The sequence below is a fragment of the Amblyomma mixtum genome, chromosome 6, assembly GCF_055824585.1.
Source record: "Amblyomma mixtum isolate Tamu chromosome 6, ASM5582458v1, whole genome shotgun sequence".
Taxonomy (NCBI): domain Eukaryota; kingdom Metazoa; phylum Arthropoda; class Arachnida; order Ixodida; family Ixodidae; genus Amblyomma; species Amblyomma mixtum.
Window position 1 is genome coordinate 85549449 of NC_143017.1, and position 17273 is coordinate 85566721.

Sequence of the window (17273 nt, forward strand, 5' to 3'; positions counted from 1 at the left end):
AACCGCGTAGCAGGGGGGGGTTGTCAACAGACACTTCAATGCACATTTTTTTTCTTTTTTTTTCACTAATGAGAAGAGTGGGTGTTTCGAGAGGGGCCCGCACGTACTCCGTCCTGTTCGGCGATGACAGCGCTCTCCACTTATTAATCACTTCGCGAACAAAAGGGCCTTTCATTTTATATTCTTGCAGTCACTAACAAGGCTTTCGAGGCTAGAGCGTCACGCTGTGTGCTTAACGAACTCCGAGAAAGACGATATATTTAGCCTAGCATCTGTTGACGGCGTAACACGACCTAAGGATTATTTCGAGAGAGGAAATCAGGCGAGAAAATATAGCAGCAACTGGATCAAGGACTGTAGTGTCGTGAACGCTGTAATATAAACGACAGCCCTGCTTAGAGGAGCTTTAAAACTCAATAAAGATCACGAAACGGGCTATATATGTGTTGCTAGGAATTTTGCGCAGAATTTTTTGAAGCCTGAAAAAAGAATCTGTGAAGTGTGCGCACTTGAATAAGACATTTCAAATAGAATAATAGCAAAGTTACTCTAAAGATATGCGTGCACATTTGGGCAGATCCCATGAAAATGAAGCTTTGTGCAATACCAATTCTCGCGAAATCATATACGCGCTGTCATAAAGCCGGACCGTTTATAAACCTGTCGACAGTCCCGGCCCAACGCGTCATCCGTCTGGAAACTCGAGGGGTGGAACAGCTCATCCGGACATCTAGTGTCTTTTTCTCGGCTAGTTTCATTTGACAGCACCGATCACGGAACGATAGAAATTCTATTTCGTCGCATCAAAACACAATGCTGTATGCTGTATTATGCAGCGCAGAAGGGTGCTAGACTGGGCCAGAAATTTCCTCGTTTACTTCAAGTATGGTTTGGTTTGGTTTATCGGGTTTAACGTCCCAAAGCAACTCAGGCCATGAGGGACGCCGTAGTGGAGGGCTCCGGAAATTTTGACCACCTTCGAAATTTCGACCAAGAGAGATTGAGAGAGAGAGAAAAATTTTTTTCCCTGCAATCAAATGTATCCGGCGTTCTTAACGGTCGTGTGCCTTGTCAAGCGCTCCACGGCCCAGGGTGGTCTTATATGCTTTCTTGGGAATGGCCTCGGCCTGCACACCTTCCTGTTGGTTTGGGTGTTTATAGAAAATACTACAGGTTGTTCTATAGGTCAGAAAGGCATTGACGAACTTGATCGCGTCCTCCTGCCCTATCTCCTACCTCCAGCTGGCAGCTTTTTCACACAATGAGATCCACTAGCGAGTATTGGTACTTGTGGGTTTTTTCTCGATGTTTTGCACTGCACAAGAATAGCAACAACTAAAACAATACGAAGTGCAAGCCAGTACCTCCTAGATGCTATGCGCAGCAATAGCTTCAAGGGGGACATAGTTTTGCGCTACTGCTTTTCTATACAACTAATTAGCTGCTCTAGAGTTAGGCACATTTAGGCACAATATGGCACATTTTGGGACACTAGTGTTATAATTTCATTCAGGTTACGTGCTGCAGGCTCACCAAATGAGAGAAGAACTTCGAGGGGAGATTTAAGTTTTGCCTTAAGTGTATGGTGCGCTATAACTTTAATGAATTAACGCCCATATTGATATCTTCCTTTTGCAGCAGCCTTTCCCTCTGGGGGAAAAAGCTTCTTGTCCGAACGACAAAATTTGCCGCCAGTGGCCCAGCAACGCAGCGTTCGCCTGGCCAAGGCTTTTTGTCAAAGAACCCTTTTTCCCACGGACAAAGGAAGAGTCTTCCTTTGTTGACGCAGCCGGCGTGGCGAGGCTGAGGATGATGGCTCCACGTTGGCACCTCTTTCAAGTGCGTCTGCTGAGAGCTTACTTGAAATTACTCACAGGCTGGAAGCCTTCGTTCTTAATAGGTTCCTTCGGCTTCCGCGATCGACCACTTGCAACGGATAGGGATTTCATCAACGCTTACTCCATCGTCAACCCATTGTACCCAGAGGTTCCTCCGACGTCGAGGTCTACGCCGACGGCAGTACCTTGCGACATCCAGTGGTTCCTGCCACGCCGACGCCTTCAATCCTGGTGACGCACTGCGCATCTGTCAACGCGCACCGCGAGCATTTTCAAGCTTTTCAACGCACACCCACAACTTCGAACGCCGTAAGCAAAGAGCTCTAGTTTTTTTCGCACTAACTGTATTGCATTTTGTTTCACTAGATGTTTCCTTAATTGTTTGTGCTAGCATTTCGTGCATTACTACATTAATTAAGTTTTTGCTACGATTTCGCTCATAGGTTTTCTGTCGTAATGTTTTTTGTTGTCTAGCGTGTATTAAATGTGTGTTTTTGTAGTTACTGCGCTTGACATATCCCTTTAATCTGACCGAGCATTCCTCTTTGATATCTGGGACAGTATTAGGCTAGGAGCTGCCTACGAAATGTTCAAGTGGCACATATCAAAACACGAGCTGTCAGACCTAAGAGCAAAAGCTTTTCCTTTAAGGCTTCAGGCGGCGTACCCTAGGTCCGACGGGAAAAAACCAAGCATTAGTGATGGTGCAAGCCCCTTACGACGGCACGGTCCCTCTACGACTTAACTCATTACCTTCGACCTTTAAACGTTGATTAAATAACCTAATAAAAGTCTGGCACTTAGAACCGGGAAGAAGAAATAAAAAAAGATAGGATGACAGATAATCATCAACTAAATGTTTACTTCGACAAATGCACATAAATAAAACTGAGTGGAGCACGCGCACACGGCCCTGGAACTAAAAAGAACACGTCACTGTTCCACATGTGCCAGAATGTCCCAAACTTGGAATAAAAAAGCACGCATCAAGAACGGCCTTAGGGCCTGTCGTCGTCCTCCCCTCCTACTCCCCCCCCCCCTCCCCCCCTCTCTTCCATACGTGGGAGGCTGTTTGTAATTTCTAACGCACATCAGTATTTTCTGTAACAAGGCACGAGAAGGGGTCCTGACGCTATTATCACCTTTCCTGCTAATGTACCTTAGAAAGGTGCCTGCAAACAATAGACATAGTTATTCATACTTCGCTTCCTTACTGCACACTAGCTTTATTGTAATGCACCTACTAACAATTACAAAGCGAAAACAACGGCGTCACTCAGAAACTCCAGTAAGACAGCTAAGTGCGTCGGGGTGTACTAAAAGGTGATCAGGTGGGTGCTACGAAACTGTTGCATGCCCATTTTAGTCACTGTACAGATGTGTTTTCAAAGCCACGGGACAGGCACATGTCTGTTTCGGCATAAAGCAGCGTAAAACATAGTATAAGAGGCACAGTTCACCGTATTTGGTCCGGCCTTGAATTCTAGCCCAGTAATAGCCTTCACATCGTTCGCTCAGGGCTCGGCCGGTCTTGCATTTTTAGAGAGCAGATCTTAAGGCGCACGTGGATGGGTTGAGCGGCATGCCTCGCGGATGATGGCATAACCGACCGCGGAGCTCAGCGGAGCATTAAAGACGGCGATAGCGAAGAGAACGCGAGAGTTGGAGGAGATATGACGCGATTATTATATGATGATGGATGTGATATGACGCGGTTAATATATATGCGGAATTGGCAATTAATTGGTAATTCTATACGTTTCTTCATAGATACCGAGAAGTAGTTCTCATACAACTCCTGGCGCAGTGGTGCAGCGGTTAAGCGACGCGCCACTGCCCTGCGATGGCAGATGCTGCCACTGGTGTGGCTTGTGCGACCCAGGTCGCTCTTCCGGAGCAACCTCTCGCGCTCGCGACCAATCGTTACCAAGCCATGGTGGTCAGCTTGTACCGAATCCCATGGGCTGGTTGTGACGGCATCAGGTCACGTGACCTAGGTGGCCAACTTAGGTTGCCCCTCCGGAGATTTTTCGCTCGCAACGCCGACGACGACACCGACGACGCCGGATTTTCTGCTGAACGGCGGCCTAAACGTTATCGCGTTAAAAAGCAGAGCAGGAGGTAACAGCGGCAGCGTGAAGGCAGGTCGTTGGGCGGTAACCCGTGTCACCAGCGTAGCGTGCGTCGTAGTTTCCTCGCCGATGACACCATTGGTAAGTTATGGGTCGGTCGCCAGAGACGGCGCCAGGAAGAAAGACGATGAAAGCATGCTGGTCATTCATCCTAGGCGAGGCTCTTCTATGGCGGAACGCTCTGCGCGCTGCTCAAGTTGAAATTCAGAGAAGTATCCGTTCGGTACTGCCTGTTCCGTATGCGGTCGAGTACGGTCCGAGAACAGGAGCAGCTGCGCTCAAAAACTGCCGTACCGAGAAGCGTTGTCGTCAGCTACTTATTTTGTTTGTTTTCACCGCAAAGTTTCTTTCAAGATTGCGAAGTGGGACATGTGGCTGTGGTGAGACCCAGTCCTCGTTTTACCTACGCCCTGCCAAATTTGTCTTTGCCCCTCCTTCTGCGTGGGTTTCACAAGGCACACAACACGAGGTGCGCTGTACTCAATTATATCGTCCTCCAATTTCAAGAGGACAGACCTGTTTGACAGCGACTTGTGTACAGAGCGATATCGACCAAGTACGTCCTTAAAAATAGTCATAAGAAGGAAAACTTGCGGCCTGTATACGCTCTGGCATTAGAGACTGCGACAGAAGGTTGGAAAAACCGAGCAGTTATTTGCTCATCGGGGCGGCAGAGAGAGAAGGGAAAACATAAGGGTGGAGAGCTGAAGAAAGGAAGGCACTGTCAGGGATTGTTGAGATAAGTAGGATAAACATCAGAGAAGTATTCTAGGTAGGCAAACAATTTTTCATATCACGACGTATCTCGAGAAAGCAGTACACACAACGCTCTCTCTCCTGCCGCAAACATCTCTCCACGGCCTACTTTCTTGCATGCGCTGCTCTTTTTCCTGTGAGATTAAAATATTTTTCCTATTTAATTCAAGGAGCATTTCAAGCATGGAACAGAAGTGGGGTTGAGAAGGGACCTCTTCTTGAGAGTACCGTACTCAAGCCGCAGTCGCCACGTCCTTGCGCAGACGGACGACAAGAAGACCTTGAGTATTTCTTCTTTCCTAAAATCCACAAATCCAATATACAGCCTTCAGGTGATATTTTCACCACTCCAGTTGTTCACCTCCACTTCAGCGCTTAAATTTACACCAATTCCTGCCTAACTTTTCCTGGTAGACGGTAAACACCACTCAAAGCTTTTAAGTGTATACATTGTATGTGAATTCTGTTAGAGCTTGCAATGCCTGCATGGCTGCTCTGGTGATATGAAGAGTTATCCTTGTTTCGTAGAGGCTTAGAAGAAGAGGAGTACGGGAAATACTCAGAAAGCTTTGCTAAAACACTTGAACTTTTCTGGTACCTACAGTGATAATAAGAGCAAAAAAAAAAAGTTGGTATGTGCAAAGTGGGTTAGTACAAGCAATTGCTAAATTGGCTTGACTGCTGACTCAAGTCTGCTGAACGTCCAAACCAACGAGCACAAATTTACCAAGCAACCAAATGAGTCAGTGCGTTTCAGGCACAGTTTTCTAAAGAGGGTGATGGAATTCTTCTTTTGTCTTTCTTTTTTTATATTCACCGCCTGCCGTCTGACCAAAAATAGATATCAAAAGAAGGCCCCTGTCTAAGTGCTATAGCAAACAAATTAAAATCTTCCCATCCTTGGGTTAACAGCGATCGAGCAAAGAAAAAGAACGACACAAGAGAAGAAAAACCGCGCCAGGCAGCGGACAGGCAGTTGCCGTGCCAATTACGGCAACGCCAGTCTCGGGAGAAACGGTGTACGCAGAGGAGGGGGATCGGGTAAGTACAGCCTCTAACAACGCCGCCACACAAAGCAGGGCAAGCCACAAAACAGCCGTCCATGTCCACGCCTCGCCGCAGCGTTCGAGACAGCAGGATTTGGCACACGTGCTCTGATGCATTTCCTGTGCCACATGGGCTTTCATTCCCCGAATCACCGCCGTCTTTCTCTTCCATATTCTTATTTTTCTTGGTATTTCGTCCTCTGCATTTTATTCTGGCTTGCGTGCGCTCGGCCTCACCGGCTTAATTCACTTGTCCCGCATAAAGCTATCCGTGCACTCACACAGGGAGACCACCACGGATGAGACAGCCACCCGACAACGCCCAGATATGTCTCTCGAAGCATGCACGTCGTAAGTTGTACGCTCTTCCTGGTGTTAATAAAAGATGGCGTCCGCCACGTACGGGTTCCCATTCGATCCCTTGCCTAGCTGTCGTGGTTCCCATTCCGTTTTGCACTCCGCACGCCACCCTTAGCGGATTCTGCGATAAATGATCACCGAGGTGGTCGTTTAGACACACAAATCCGACAGGTCGGTTCTCTGAGCGCCGCAGAGTGAACTCGTATATGTTGTCTCATCCTGAGAACGGGCTTTCAACATGTATGTCCGGGTCGATGCCCGTTTTCATCAGTAACATAGAGCATCCGCAAATACGGGCTCCGCGATTGAAAATTAGCTCAGGCGTGCATCAAATATGTCTACGCCGTCAAATGATCTCACGAGTGCGTGCCATTTGGAAGCATGAGGAGAACTGGGCTTAATCCTTCAAACGAACGTTGCTCCTACTGATGGGTATTTATATTTGGCTCAAAGGGTAACTTAAAGAGTCACAGAAAAAAAAATCGAATAGAGTGTCGAGGTGCTCGCTGTTGCAGCTGTATAATACTATCGGTCAATGTGAGCCCGCGGTTTCTATCTGAACAGTACTGAGTTATTCGCTTGACGTGAAAAAAATTGCCGCGTAGGGAAAGGAAATGAGTAAGCGAAAAGAGTGTAATAGCCTCCCCAACTAAGCGGTATGGGCCACGCCAGGAAGTGAGCTACTATGATGACAAACCAAAAAGGCGGCCTTTCTATGTTGCGGAACATTAGCAGGTTGTATAGGCATGGACGCAGGGTTTTGTGCAGTGGTGCAGCAGTAGTACACTCGCTCCTCTGGAAGTATGTATCGTGACGAACCTTTCGTGCGTCAGACAGCGAAATTAAAAGTTGCGGGAAAGAGCAGATAATACCATACCTATTTTGTCTTCGCATATTAGAAACTGCATGAATGCCGCATTATGGGCAAACATAAAACAGCTTCTCTTGCGCTATCCTCCTCGCTGATAGTATCAAACCGTCCTTTGTGGCCACTAAAGCCATGCACAAAGGTGGACAAGGGGGGCAGTGGCAACTCCCTTCCCAAGTCAGTCTTCTTAAACGTTAATCGCGGTCACGTACAAAGATCAAGAAGACGTACACTTTTTACGCATTTTTATCTTTAAACGCTTTCAAAACCGATCTAGTGCACCTTGGTGAAGAGAGGCCCTTCTATAGCCTGCTACTTTCTGCACTTCAAGTTTTCCCCATAGTGCATTTAGTATTTTGCTCTAGCTTACTTCGTTGCCCTCTTACCACTACAGTGTAGGGCACGACCACGCAGCCACACAAGAAGGGTAGAATGTACACGTGACGGGCGGCGACAGCTATATTAGGACGTTTGGTGAGTCTTCAGCGTCAGGAGCGGAAAAAAATAGAAGCTGTTCAGGTAATTGATCTGTACAGTATGGCCAGTTAGCCACCGCCTCAAGGACTCCGGCACGTGCTCAGGTTTTGAACAGGTTGTTATGCCTTTCTTCGTCGAAATTTTAATTCTGCATGAAGAAGAGGGTGACTAAAGTTTAAAAAACTGAAGACCCAAGCTTCTTCCTTCATCTAGAGCCCTCATACAACACTGACAGCCATCCTTAACGCTAATATAAGTTTCAGCCATGTTTATGTTTTTGAACTCCGGAAGAGGCACAGCAATAACCTAGGTGAGATCTTGTGGCAAAATAAATCAGGCGCGAAGCGGGCTTTGCGTCAGAACTAGCGTTATGGCTTTGATCAACATTTCGCGCAATGACCCAAAATGAGTTCAGTTTGCAACGTTGGTTGAATGACAGATTGCTTTGCTGCAATGACGAACTTCTGGTCACTTGTGAATCATGTGAACCTTTGGTCATCTTAGTGGTACATGAGACTTTCTGTCATGTCACACGTTCGTTCACGTTAGGTAATGTGACACTGACCATTACGATCCTGATCTTAACCACGACCATGTGACCCTGACTATGAACAGGTCAGCCCCCCCTTGCTTATATACGACAATATTCGCCGCTGATGTTCAGATCCTTGTAACGTAATATGAACACTTCTGATGTTTTCAGTTTTATGTTGTTTCGTGAAGAACAGTTTGCCACCGACAAACGCAGCACAAAGAAATAACCGCTTACTCGGACCTGCCTCGAAGAACAGTAGCGCACGACCGAGAGGAAGACGATGCTAGCCCACGCGCTAGGCGAAACATTTCGGCTATACATGGTGGTGCCGGTAGGGTGTTAGCAGTCTGGCAATATATAGGTTTGGTTTGGTTTATTGGGATATAACGTCCCAAAGAAACTCAGGCGATGAGGGAGGCCGTAGTGGAGGCCTCCGAAATAATTTCGACCACCTGGGGTTTTTTAACGTGCACTGACATCGCACAGCACACGGGCCTCTAGAATTTCGCCTACATCGAAATTCAACCGCCGCGGCCGGGATCGAACCCGCGTCTTTTGGGTCAGCACCCGAGCGCCATAACCACTCAGCCACCACGGCGGGGCAACCTGGCAATATATACCCTAAACGGCACGCCACACCAGTTCGAGGCGTAACTTACCTATCACTTTAAGTTTGATGACGGTGTTGATGGAGCGCGCCTTGCGGAAGTCCACTCGGCAACGGTACTCGCCAGCGTCGCCGTCCCGCACTGGGTCGATCTGTAGGTGCGCCGGCGAGTGGCCCATTTCGAAGAGTAGACGCCGTTCGAGCCCCGGCGCCGACGACTGGAGCGCCTGGTCCACGTGGGCCCGCCGCGAGTCCAGCGTGAAGATGGGCGCCAGGCTCTCGTCCTTATACCACAGCACCAGCGTCACCGAGTCGTCCGGAGACGGAGGGCTGATGTCGCACGGCAGCGCCACCTTGCCACCGGCAACGGCCGTGTACACTATCGAGGCTGCAGACAGAATGGAGACGAAAATATTTGCTCAGACATACGTAATTACGTGAAAAATTAATAACACCGCGTTGCAAGCTAGTACCCCCAATATTTTGATGGCTACCTGGGCGAGTGCTTTTACTTTCGGGAACTGTGTATTCGCGCGCAATCTTGTGCGCTTGTACTTTCGTGTACTCTGCACGGTGCGCTCGCTTTGGGTAGAGCTGTGCTTTTGTATACTCAGCCTTCTTTCTGGACACTTGTACTCCTGTGTACGGCTGTGTACTGTGGGCTCGCGTTGAATACACTTGTCTTCTTGTACGAGGTTTTCTAGACACCATCCTTGCTGCAGATACCATTTCTAGCATTCGCGGCGTGCTTGCGCTACTGTGCACTGCTGCGCACCGAGGTCTTTGATCGCGTTTACCTATATATCGTTTACAGATAGCAGTTCGCTTGGTCCATGACAGATGGCGCTACTAGGATAATCGCCATTCCTGGCCTTCATAGCATTCGTTCACATCATCGGTGTGCAGTGCGAACCGCTGCTGCGTAGTTTGTGTACGAATGTCAAGTGACTCTTAAAATAACCCGCCTGTGGTAGGGATGTCTTGGGCATGTTTGAATTAAATTTTAAAGCTAATATCCCTAATAAAACTATCCCAATAAAGCTAATAAAACTAAAAATTATCAACTGCTCATATTTCAATCCCGAATTCAATAAAACCAAATGGTAGGAACATACCGCGAGCTCACAGCAGGAATGCCTCGTCGTTTTGTTATACGCTTAATACACTTTGAAACCTAAGCGAAAAATGTAGAAGGCAAAGTTATGAACACCCCTAAAGAAGATGTTAGGCAAACACGAATTTAAGAAGAAATTTTTTCATACAAGTTTTCATTATTCTCTCGAGCCCATACAGTTGTTTCCGTTGTACCCCTTTACTCTTCTTTTGATCGTGATTTCAAACTGACAGTGGTCAATGCTGCCGCTTTGAAAGGAAGCATCTCAAGAAAAACATCGCTTTGAAATCAGCCCTTTAAGACCACTTTTAGTAAATTTATTAGCTCGTTTGTCTCATATATTCGCAAAAGAGATACAAATAATGAATCGCATCTCGTACACGCGCAGATACTTGACAGTTTCATCTCACTATCTAATAGCTCAGCTTGTTTTATTGCCTTCCTTTCTACAGTGAATAAAAAAGAAAGGAAGAATATAATGAAAATAAGGTAAAGATGAAACAAACTAGCGCGAAAAACCTCTTCCGGTTTGAACCATATCCTTTGCTCGTCGGGGAGGATCAGCTCCTTGCGTCGCGATTAAAAGGCCATAACCTCTGGTCGCAGAAAGCAAGACGAGTGTTCGCCACTTAATAATAAGCGAGTGTTCGCCACTTAATAACAACAAATGAAGAAGAGTGCTTTCTGCCCAGTTTCGTTCGCAAATTGACCTTAATATGAGACAAGCAAACTGCGCACAATGCACAATTTTGGAGGGATTTTGGCCTTGGCAGAAAATTTTATACATGCTTGAAGTGTAGCCTCAGGTGCAATTGTGCAAACCAGCTTTTTATCGCGGCGTGTATCTTTAGCCCGTATCGTCTCTCTAAACTAATTAAAATTTGATGCATTTTTGTTAGTTAGATCTTTGCCCGTTTCATGTATGCATATTAAATTTAAGCAAGAGGTGGTGCACCGGATGAGAACTGCACTTTACCTACGGCAACAAAGTGAAGCAATATATTGTTATGTGTGCAGCCAGCCGTAGAATGAAAGGAGACGACTGATTGCTAGGAGAAGATTTAATGGCCGATTGCTTAGCGCGAACGTTCGGTCTCGCGCCCCTCAGCTTCGTCTTCTTCATCACACTACCCGGGGCCACCGAGTGATCGTCCCGAACGTTGACAAAGACACGTGCGAAATAGTGTTGGGCTTGAGAGGAGAGTTGAACAGTAAGGATAAAATGGTGAAGTGCTGGCCACCATGATGAGAGAGGTGAGAGAATGAGTCCCGGTCCACGAAGCTTCCGGGCCGCAGGTTGCCAGGAGCCCACGGCCGAGACCCCAGGACGCGCCGAACGGCCTGGGCAGGCGAACGATGTCGTAACATGTGGGCAGCGTCTCGGGTCGGCCGGTTCACAGCTTCTGGAAGCGGCGATGTTATCATTACTTCGCATCTTAAGGTCGGGATGAGGGACGGGGCTTGCGCGAGCGGCGAAGCTCCTTCAGGTCTGAAAGGCTCGGGCACAGCCGAGTGGCGCAGCCCAAGAGCTCACGGTCGACGACGATGGCTGACGCAGGACGCCGATGCTGCAGGACCAGGATGCCGATGATTCCCTAGCATCACCATCATCAGCCTCACTGAAACCACTGCAGGGCAAAGGCCTCTCCCCTGTCTCTCCAAATAACCTTCTCCTATGCCGGTTACGGCCACGGTATCCCCGCAATCTTCTTAATCTCATCCGCCTACCTAACTTTCTGCCGCCCCCTGCTACGCTTGCCTAATCTAGGCATCCACTCCGTTACACTTAAGGACCAGCGGTTATCTTGCCTTCGTATTATATGCCCTGCCCAAGCCCATATCTTCCTTTGTACTTCGACCAGGATGTCATTAACCCGTATTTGTTCCCTCACTCACTCTGCCCGCTTTCGATCTCTTAAAGTTACAGCTATAATTTTCTTTCCATAACTCGCTGCGTTGTCCTTAAACTAAACTCTCCTTGTTAGCCTCCACGTTTCTGCTCTATAGGTGGTACCGGTAAGCTACAGCTGTTGTAGACTTTGCTCTTGAGGGACATTGGCAAACTGCTATTCATGATCTGAGAGAACCTGCCATATGCGCTCCACCCCATTCTTATTCTTCTATTTATTTCCCTCTCATGATCGGGATCAGCGGTCACTACCTGCCCTAAGTAGACCTATTCTCTTCCTACTTCCAGCAGCTCGCTACCAACTGCGAACTGTCTTTCCTTGCTAGACAGTTGAACATTACTTTGGTTATCTGCATGTTAATTTTAACCTCACCGTTCTGCTCTGCCTGTCTAACTCATTGATCATGCTTTACAGTTCATGTCCTGAGTGACCCAAGAAGGCAATGTCATCAGCGAATCACAGATTACTTATGTAGTCTCTATTAACTCTTATCCCCAAATGTTCCCATTTCAGTCCCCAGAATACCTCCTGTGAACAGTCGGTGAATAGCATTGGCGAGATTGTGTCTCCCTGCCTGACATCTTTCCTTACCGGAATTTTATTGCTGTCTTTATGGAAGGCTTTGGTATCCCTTCACATTAAATGTTACGTGACGGCTACCCGAACACTAACACGTGATGATTAATGACTATGAGATGATTCAAGGGGCGCTGGCCTCAAGCGAGTGCTCCGTCCCGCGCCACTGCCAGCCTCGTCTTCTTTATCACAGTATATTATTCGTGACGCTTATGTAGCAGAAACGCCTTCTGGCCCCTAAAATTCGTTTGTCTGCAAGGTGCGCTCAAAGAAAGAATAGAAGCTCTGAAGAAACACTCAGATTAGTCTGCTGGTTGAGAAGCATCCGAAGAGTGTTTGAAAAGATCTTTTTATGTAGTTCGATAGATATGGCTTGTAAAATGTATCTCCCTGAACATTTTTTGCATTGGTTTATATGAGAAGGTTTTTATTTTTTAGGGGGGTAAGATGCACGCGGAATTTTAGGAATACCTTCTCACTTTATTTTTTTTTTTCACCGTGGTCTCTTTTCGGTGAACTGCCCTCATTCAGTGCGCCTTTAAAAAAAAAAAAAGGAAGCGAGAGAAAGCGTTTGATTTTGTCTTATAAAGTTTTAAGGACCTTTTCTTACAGCACATTGCAGTAGAAGTATCAACGCTTGGGTAGTTGTAAAAAACAAAATTACTTTTTAGTTATTGCTTGTCATAAGAGGTTAAACCACTGTCACAGATAATATGAGGAAAACAACAACAAAACAATACTTTAGAGCTGTACTGGCAGGAATTATTGGTACACTCGTAAATTGTAAATTCTGGACTTTAGCGTCCCGAACCGAAACAATGGTCACGGTTTACCACCTGCGTTACCCTGTGCAAAGCGCTGGAGAGGAGTGCCTACAGTAATAAAAACTGAAATTTTAAAGTTGTCCATGGCTTCTGGGCGAAGTGCTCCTGTCCACATTGTTTTGAGGTCTATTAGCCTCAACGTCCGCGTAAGCGTTGCTTCTGAAAGCTACAAACTGTCACGTGGCGCCTATTTTTATGCAGAGAAGTGCGCCGCTCGAGCGCGTCACACATGGGTGACACGGACTACACTGTAGTGGAGGGCTCCAGAGATCCCTCCGCATCCTTTCACTACAGTGTACTACAGCATAGGCTACCAGGGGTTCTGGAGGCTCAGGGTTCCGCTTCATGAGCAGAAAACACAATGGCTACTCGGCAAGATTTCGACATTACTCCTGTTTCTACGATAATTGGCTTATCCCGGAAAATATTTTAGCAGGAGTCAGCGTGTCTACTGCAGAAGCTATAAATTAAAGAAAATTTAGTCAGTAGCTCCTTTGCCTGTGTTCTGTTGACTGTCAAAAGAACGACATTACTTGCGACTAATAAATTCGAGCGGTAAGAAAACCTTGCTTCCATATCGTCCTCTTCTCTTTTGGTCTTTTTGTAGATAGAGCTTTACATGGGGGCAGAAAAAGTCGAAAGTCACCAGTATTAAACAACAATCGTGATTTTTCCGCCTTTGTATTACACATTAAAGTATAAGAGGGGGTCCCTTTAGCCAGAGATGGAAAATTGCTTGCTCAACTGGACAATAAAACACAAGCATGGTAGAGGAGGTACAGAAGACAAGCTAAGAAGAGCAGAGTTCCTTTATCATAATCGCGTCCCTCTTCATGCAGCAGCTTTGATGCTAAATTCGACACATGTCCAGAGTCCACCATAAGCATTCCAAATTTTTTACATATATTGAGATGCTCTGTGTTCGAGATGTACGATATACTGAATCATATGCTAATTTTGATAGCTAAATATAACAAAATCAATCACTTTTAACAAAGTAAGCCTTAGTTTAGGCCGATGTTTGCTTTCTTTTGACAGACATACTTGCTGAAAATGAACACTTACAGTATGCCCCCCTTGTGCAAGTGAATTCCCACAATTTTTTTTTTTACTGGAATTCCGATTGTCCTATGCTCGTCACGTATGGGACCGAAAAATTTATTCAAAATCACTAGTTCAGCACGTCTGAATGGTTAAGGGACCTGAGGAACTGCTTTGTACTCTTTAAACAATATTGTTTTGGCAAAGGGGCAATCTTTCAGCATGTGTTGTGTTCAAACTTTCGAAAACTTCAAGTCCCCTGATAAAACCAGCAAAAAACTCACTGGAACATTAGGATCGGCCAAAAGAAGAAAGTATAGAATACCCTCGAAAACGATCCTGGCGGCCGCGCTGTTCCCGTGGAAAAAAGGGTAGCCTAGCGTGACCTGCCCCGGCTCTATCTGCACGAAAGCATCTGGAACAAGTGTCTCGCTTGTTTGCCGGGCTGTTTCTTTGAAAACCGCTTTTGACTGCCTGCATTTCTCTGCCGCTGCCCCGCTTTCCCGGGAAGAATGTTCTGAAAATTTAAAAGCCTCTGAAGAAACAACAAAACACATGGTACGAAGTTCGCACAAAGTTTGCTCTGACCCTTAAGAGAAGCTTTACAGCAAGTTTGCAAAAAATGAAACGAAGTTGAAGTGAACGCGAGAATAACAAGAGAAATTTCGACAAAGGTACATACATATGCGGTTGGTGGCTGAGGCGATTTGCCCAAAGTAGCCCCAAATGCGTGATGGGGGCTCGGGCCTTTCTACCGACATAACAGCCGAGAATAAATATTAGGGAAACTTGTAGATACAACTCCAATGACCGGGCTTGTTCTTCACCGGGGAGCAAGATGAAAGAGGAAAGAAATAAGGTATTGTAGAGTTCCTTTGTTCTTCAGTGTCTTTATTTCACTTCGCGTCAGGCCCACACTGTGCACAGTCCACGGTACGAGTCGCTGTGTTCAGCTCATGCGCATGGCTGCGCATTTTGTTTTGCTAGCGTCGTGTTCGAATCCGCTGTAGCGGGGAGCGAAATAAAGATTCAGACTAGGCGGGATGCAGCAGAACCCAACGAGCCGTATTGAAGTGAACAAAAGGAAAGAATCATTGCAGACGTCAAAGATCAAAGGTTGGAAAAAAGTAATCAGCAGCAAACTGTCGAACCAAAATGTCGCGGGGACGTGAGCCTAGAAAACTTTCATTTCGTGTAATTTTTTTGTTCTTTTATCGCGCCTGCTACCCTCGTTTCACGCCAGAAAGATAAAAGCACTTCTTAAGGTCCGTTTAATCAGGAATAAAGTGCAACGAAAAAATCTGGAGGGGATCTTTACGTTTGGGTCACAAATGAAAACCTAAAGGGAAGACATGGGACGCAGACGCCTTTCGAGATGCAGACTCGGTGTTTTATTCCTTGAAGGGTTCGTGGCAGAATTTATTCGCGAGGGCGACTGACAAAACCGCAGCGGGCGTCCTTTTTTATCGTCCCACGCCGTGCTCGATGTCAAAGATTCAGTCAGTTGCACGTAATCTCAGACCGGTGTTTATAACGTTATTTGATATCTGAACGGCTGCTCGTATGCTAAGAACGTCAGGACTTATAGCAAAACAGAGAAAGAAATAAATAACCGATAAAGGGCATATCCATAAGTTTGAACCTTCGCGACACTGACACCAACGCCTGATATCGACTTTGCATATTTTTTCTTTGTTACACTTATGCAGGTCGTACAACATATATATGTTCGAATTCAAAATGTGTTTACTTTTTTTTTGTTATTGTCTCCGACACCAAACATAAGAACCTTGCGATTTAACGCTGTTGCGAAATTCCATAGACCCCAACGCACGCAAAGCCAGGAGCCGTAAACCACTAGCTGGGTTTTTAAAAATCATAACTACCAGTATAAATTAGGCAAATGTCCTTTTAACCGCTTCTCGCTCCTTTTAAATTATATCTGCCCAGAGGTTTAGTGTTTTCAAGCTCACAGTGTTTAAAAAATCTTTCCTTCCAGCGCGAAACCTAAAATCAACTACTAAAAGTTTTCAGGAGAATTTTCGTATCGGTTCTGTTCTTTACGAGAGAAGATTTGGGATTCAGCTTAAGTGTAGCCTAATAGCTTGATGTGCACTTAAAGGCAAGCACAAAGAATTTGTTTTTTTTTTTCTGTTGTTTCCGGAACATGAACTCACGACGGCAGACGAAAAGCAAAGCCACCGAACTTTTTGCATCTGAGAAAGTAAGGCAAAGCTCCGGCTTAAGGCTTGCACGATGGTTATATAATCCCCAAAAGCACACGTGAAATAGCGACGACTTACATAAGAACAATGGCAAGGTACATGGCTCAAATGAAATGCTGGCTCAAATGCAAAGTATGGCACATAATGACTTTTTGCTAAGAATTAACCAAGAGAAAACTTTTTTTGTAATCAGAGCTATAATATAAAGATACACTAAAAAGACCACGGTGAACCGAATTAAGAAACGAATAAAGATAAACGGCTTGTCTTAGTGTAGAGCCGCAATGACACCAACGCATGGCCCTTTGTGACGTATGAAATTATGGCATTTTCTCTAACGATTTAGAGATATCTACTGCAAGGACATGGTGATGTGCGAAGAAACAATTATGGCTACCGGTTTATATCTTGCTTCTACTCAAATGTTCCTTCAAGCTGCGCGGTAATTCAATACTTCCCTTTGCTACACTGCCTACTTGTGTACGCAATTTAATCGAGCACTGAAGAAAATGATTACTCTAGAGGGGAGTAGGAACTTTTAGAAAGGCTTTGCTTATTTCCCACGAAATTCTTTCGCTTAATTTTTGTGTCCTTTCAGCGCAACAGTGCAGAGTTTCTAGGTGGCTGCTATGTATACACCAATTTAAACATCGGTTTTGTAATTATAGCTTAGGAATCGCATCTGCTTTGGTGCAAGAGGGGGAGCTGCTAAGGCAAGTGCCTAAAGAATGTTTATTCAGATTCCACCCATGATTTCAATTTGCTGCTTATGTTCCTTTTTCAGTGAGCTAATCAGAAATGTTTGTAAATTAGCTACCAACAGCATTCGGATATAACGCTCATCTGCTTACGCATAATGTGATGCTATAACAATCCCCACAGGTTTAGTACTGTATGCAAAGGAGACGTATACTACGCCGAAGCTAATGTCCTGTGCTTTTGAACGAGATGGCGCGCAGAAATG

General features: G+C 45.9%; 1 protein-coding gene across 1 annotated transcript in view; it reads right to left on the reverse strand.

The window, feature by feature from the left end:
- Positions 1–17273, reverse strand: part of LOC149339585 (neural cell adhesion molecule 2-like) — a 156631-nt gene that overhangs the window by 75911 nt on the left and 63447 nt on the right. The window contains exons 5-6 of the mRNA XM_089550952.1: positions 11190–11328; positions 8672–9007 (exon numbers count right to left, since the gene is read on the reverse strand). Of these exons, the coding sequence (XP_089407078.1) occupies positions 8672–9007; positions 11190–11328 (475 nt within the window). The remainder of the gene's footprint in view (positions 1–8671; positions 9008–11189; positions 11329–17273) is intronic.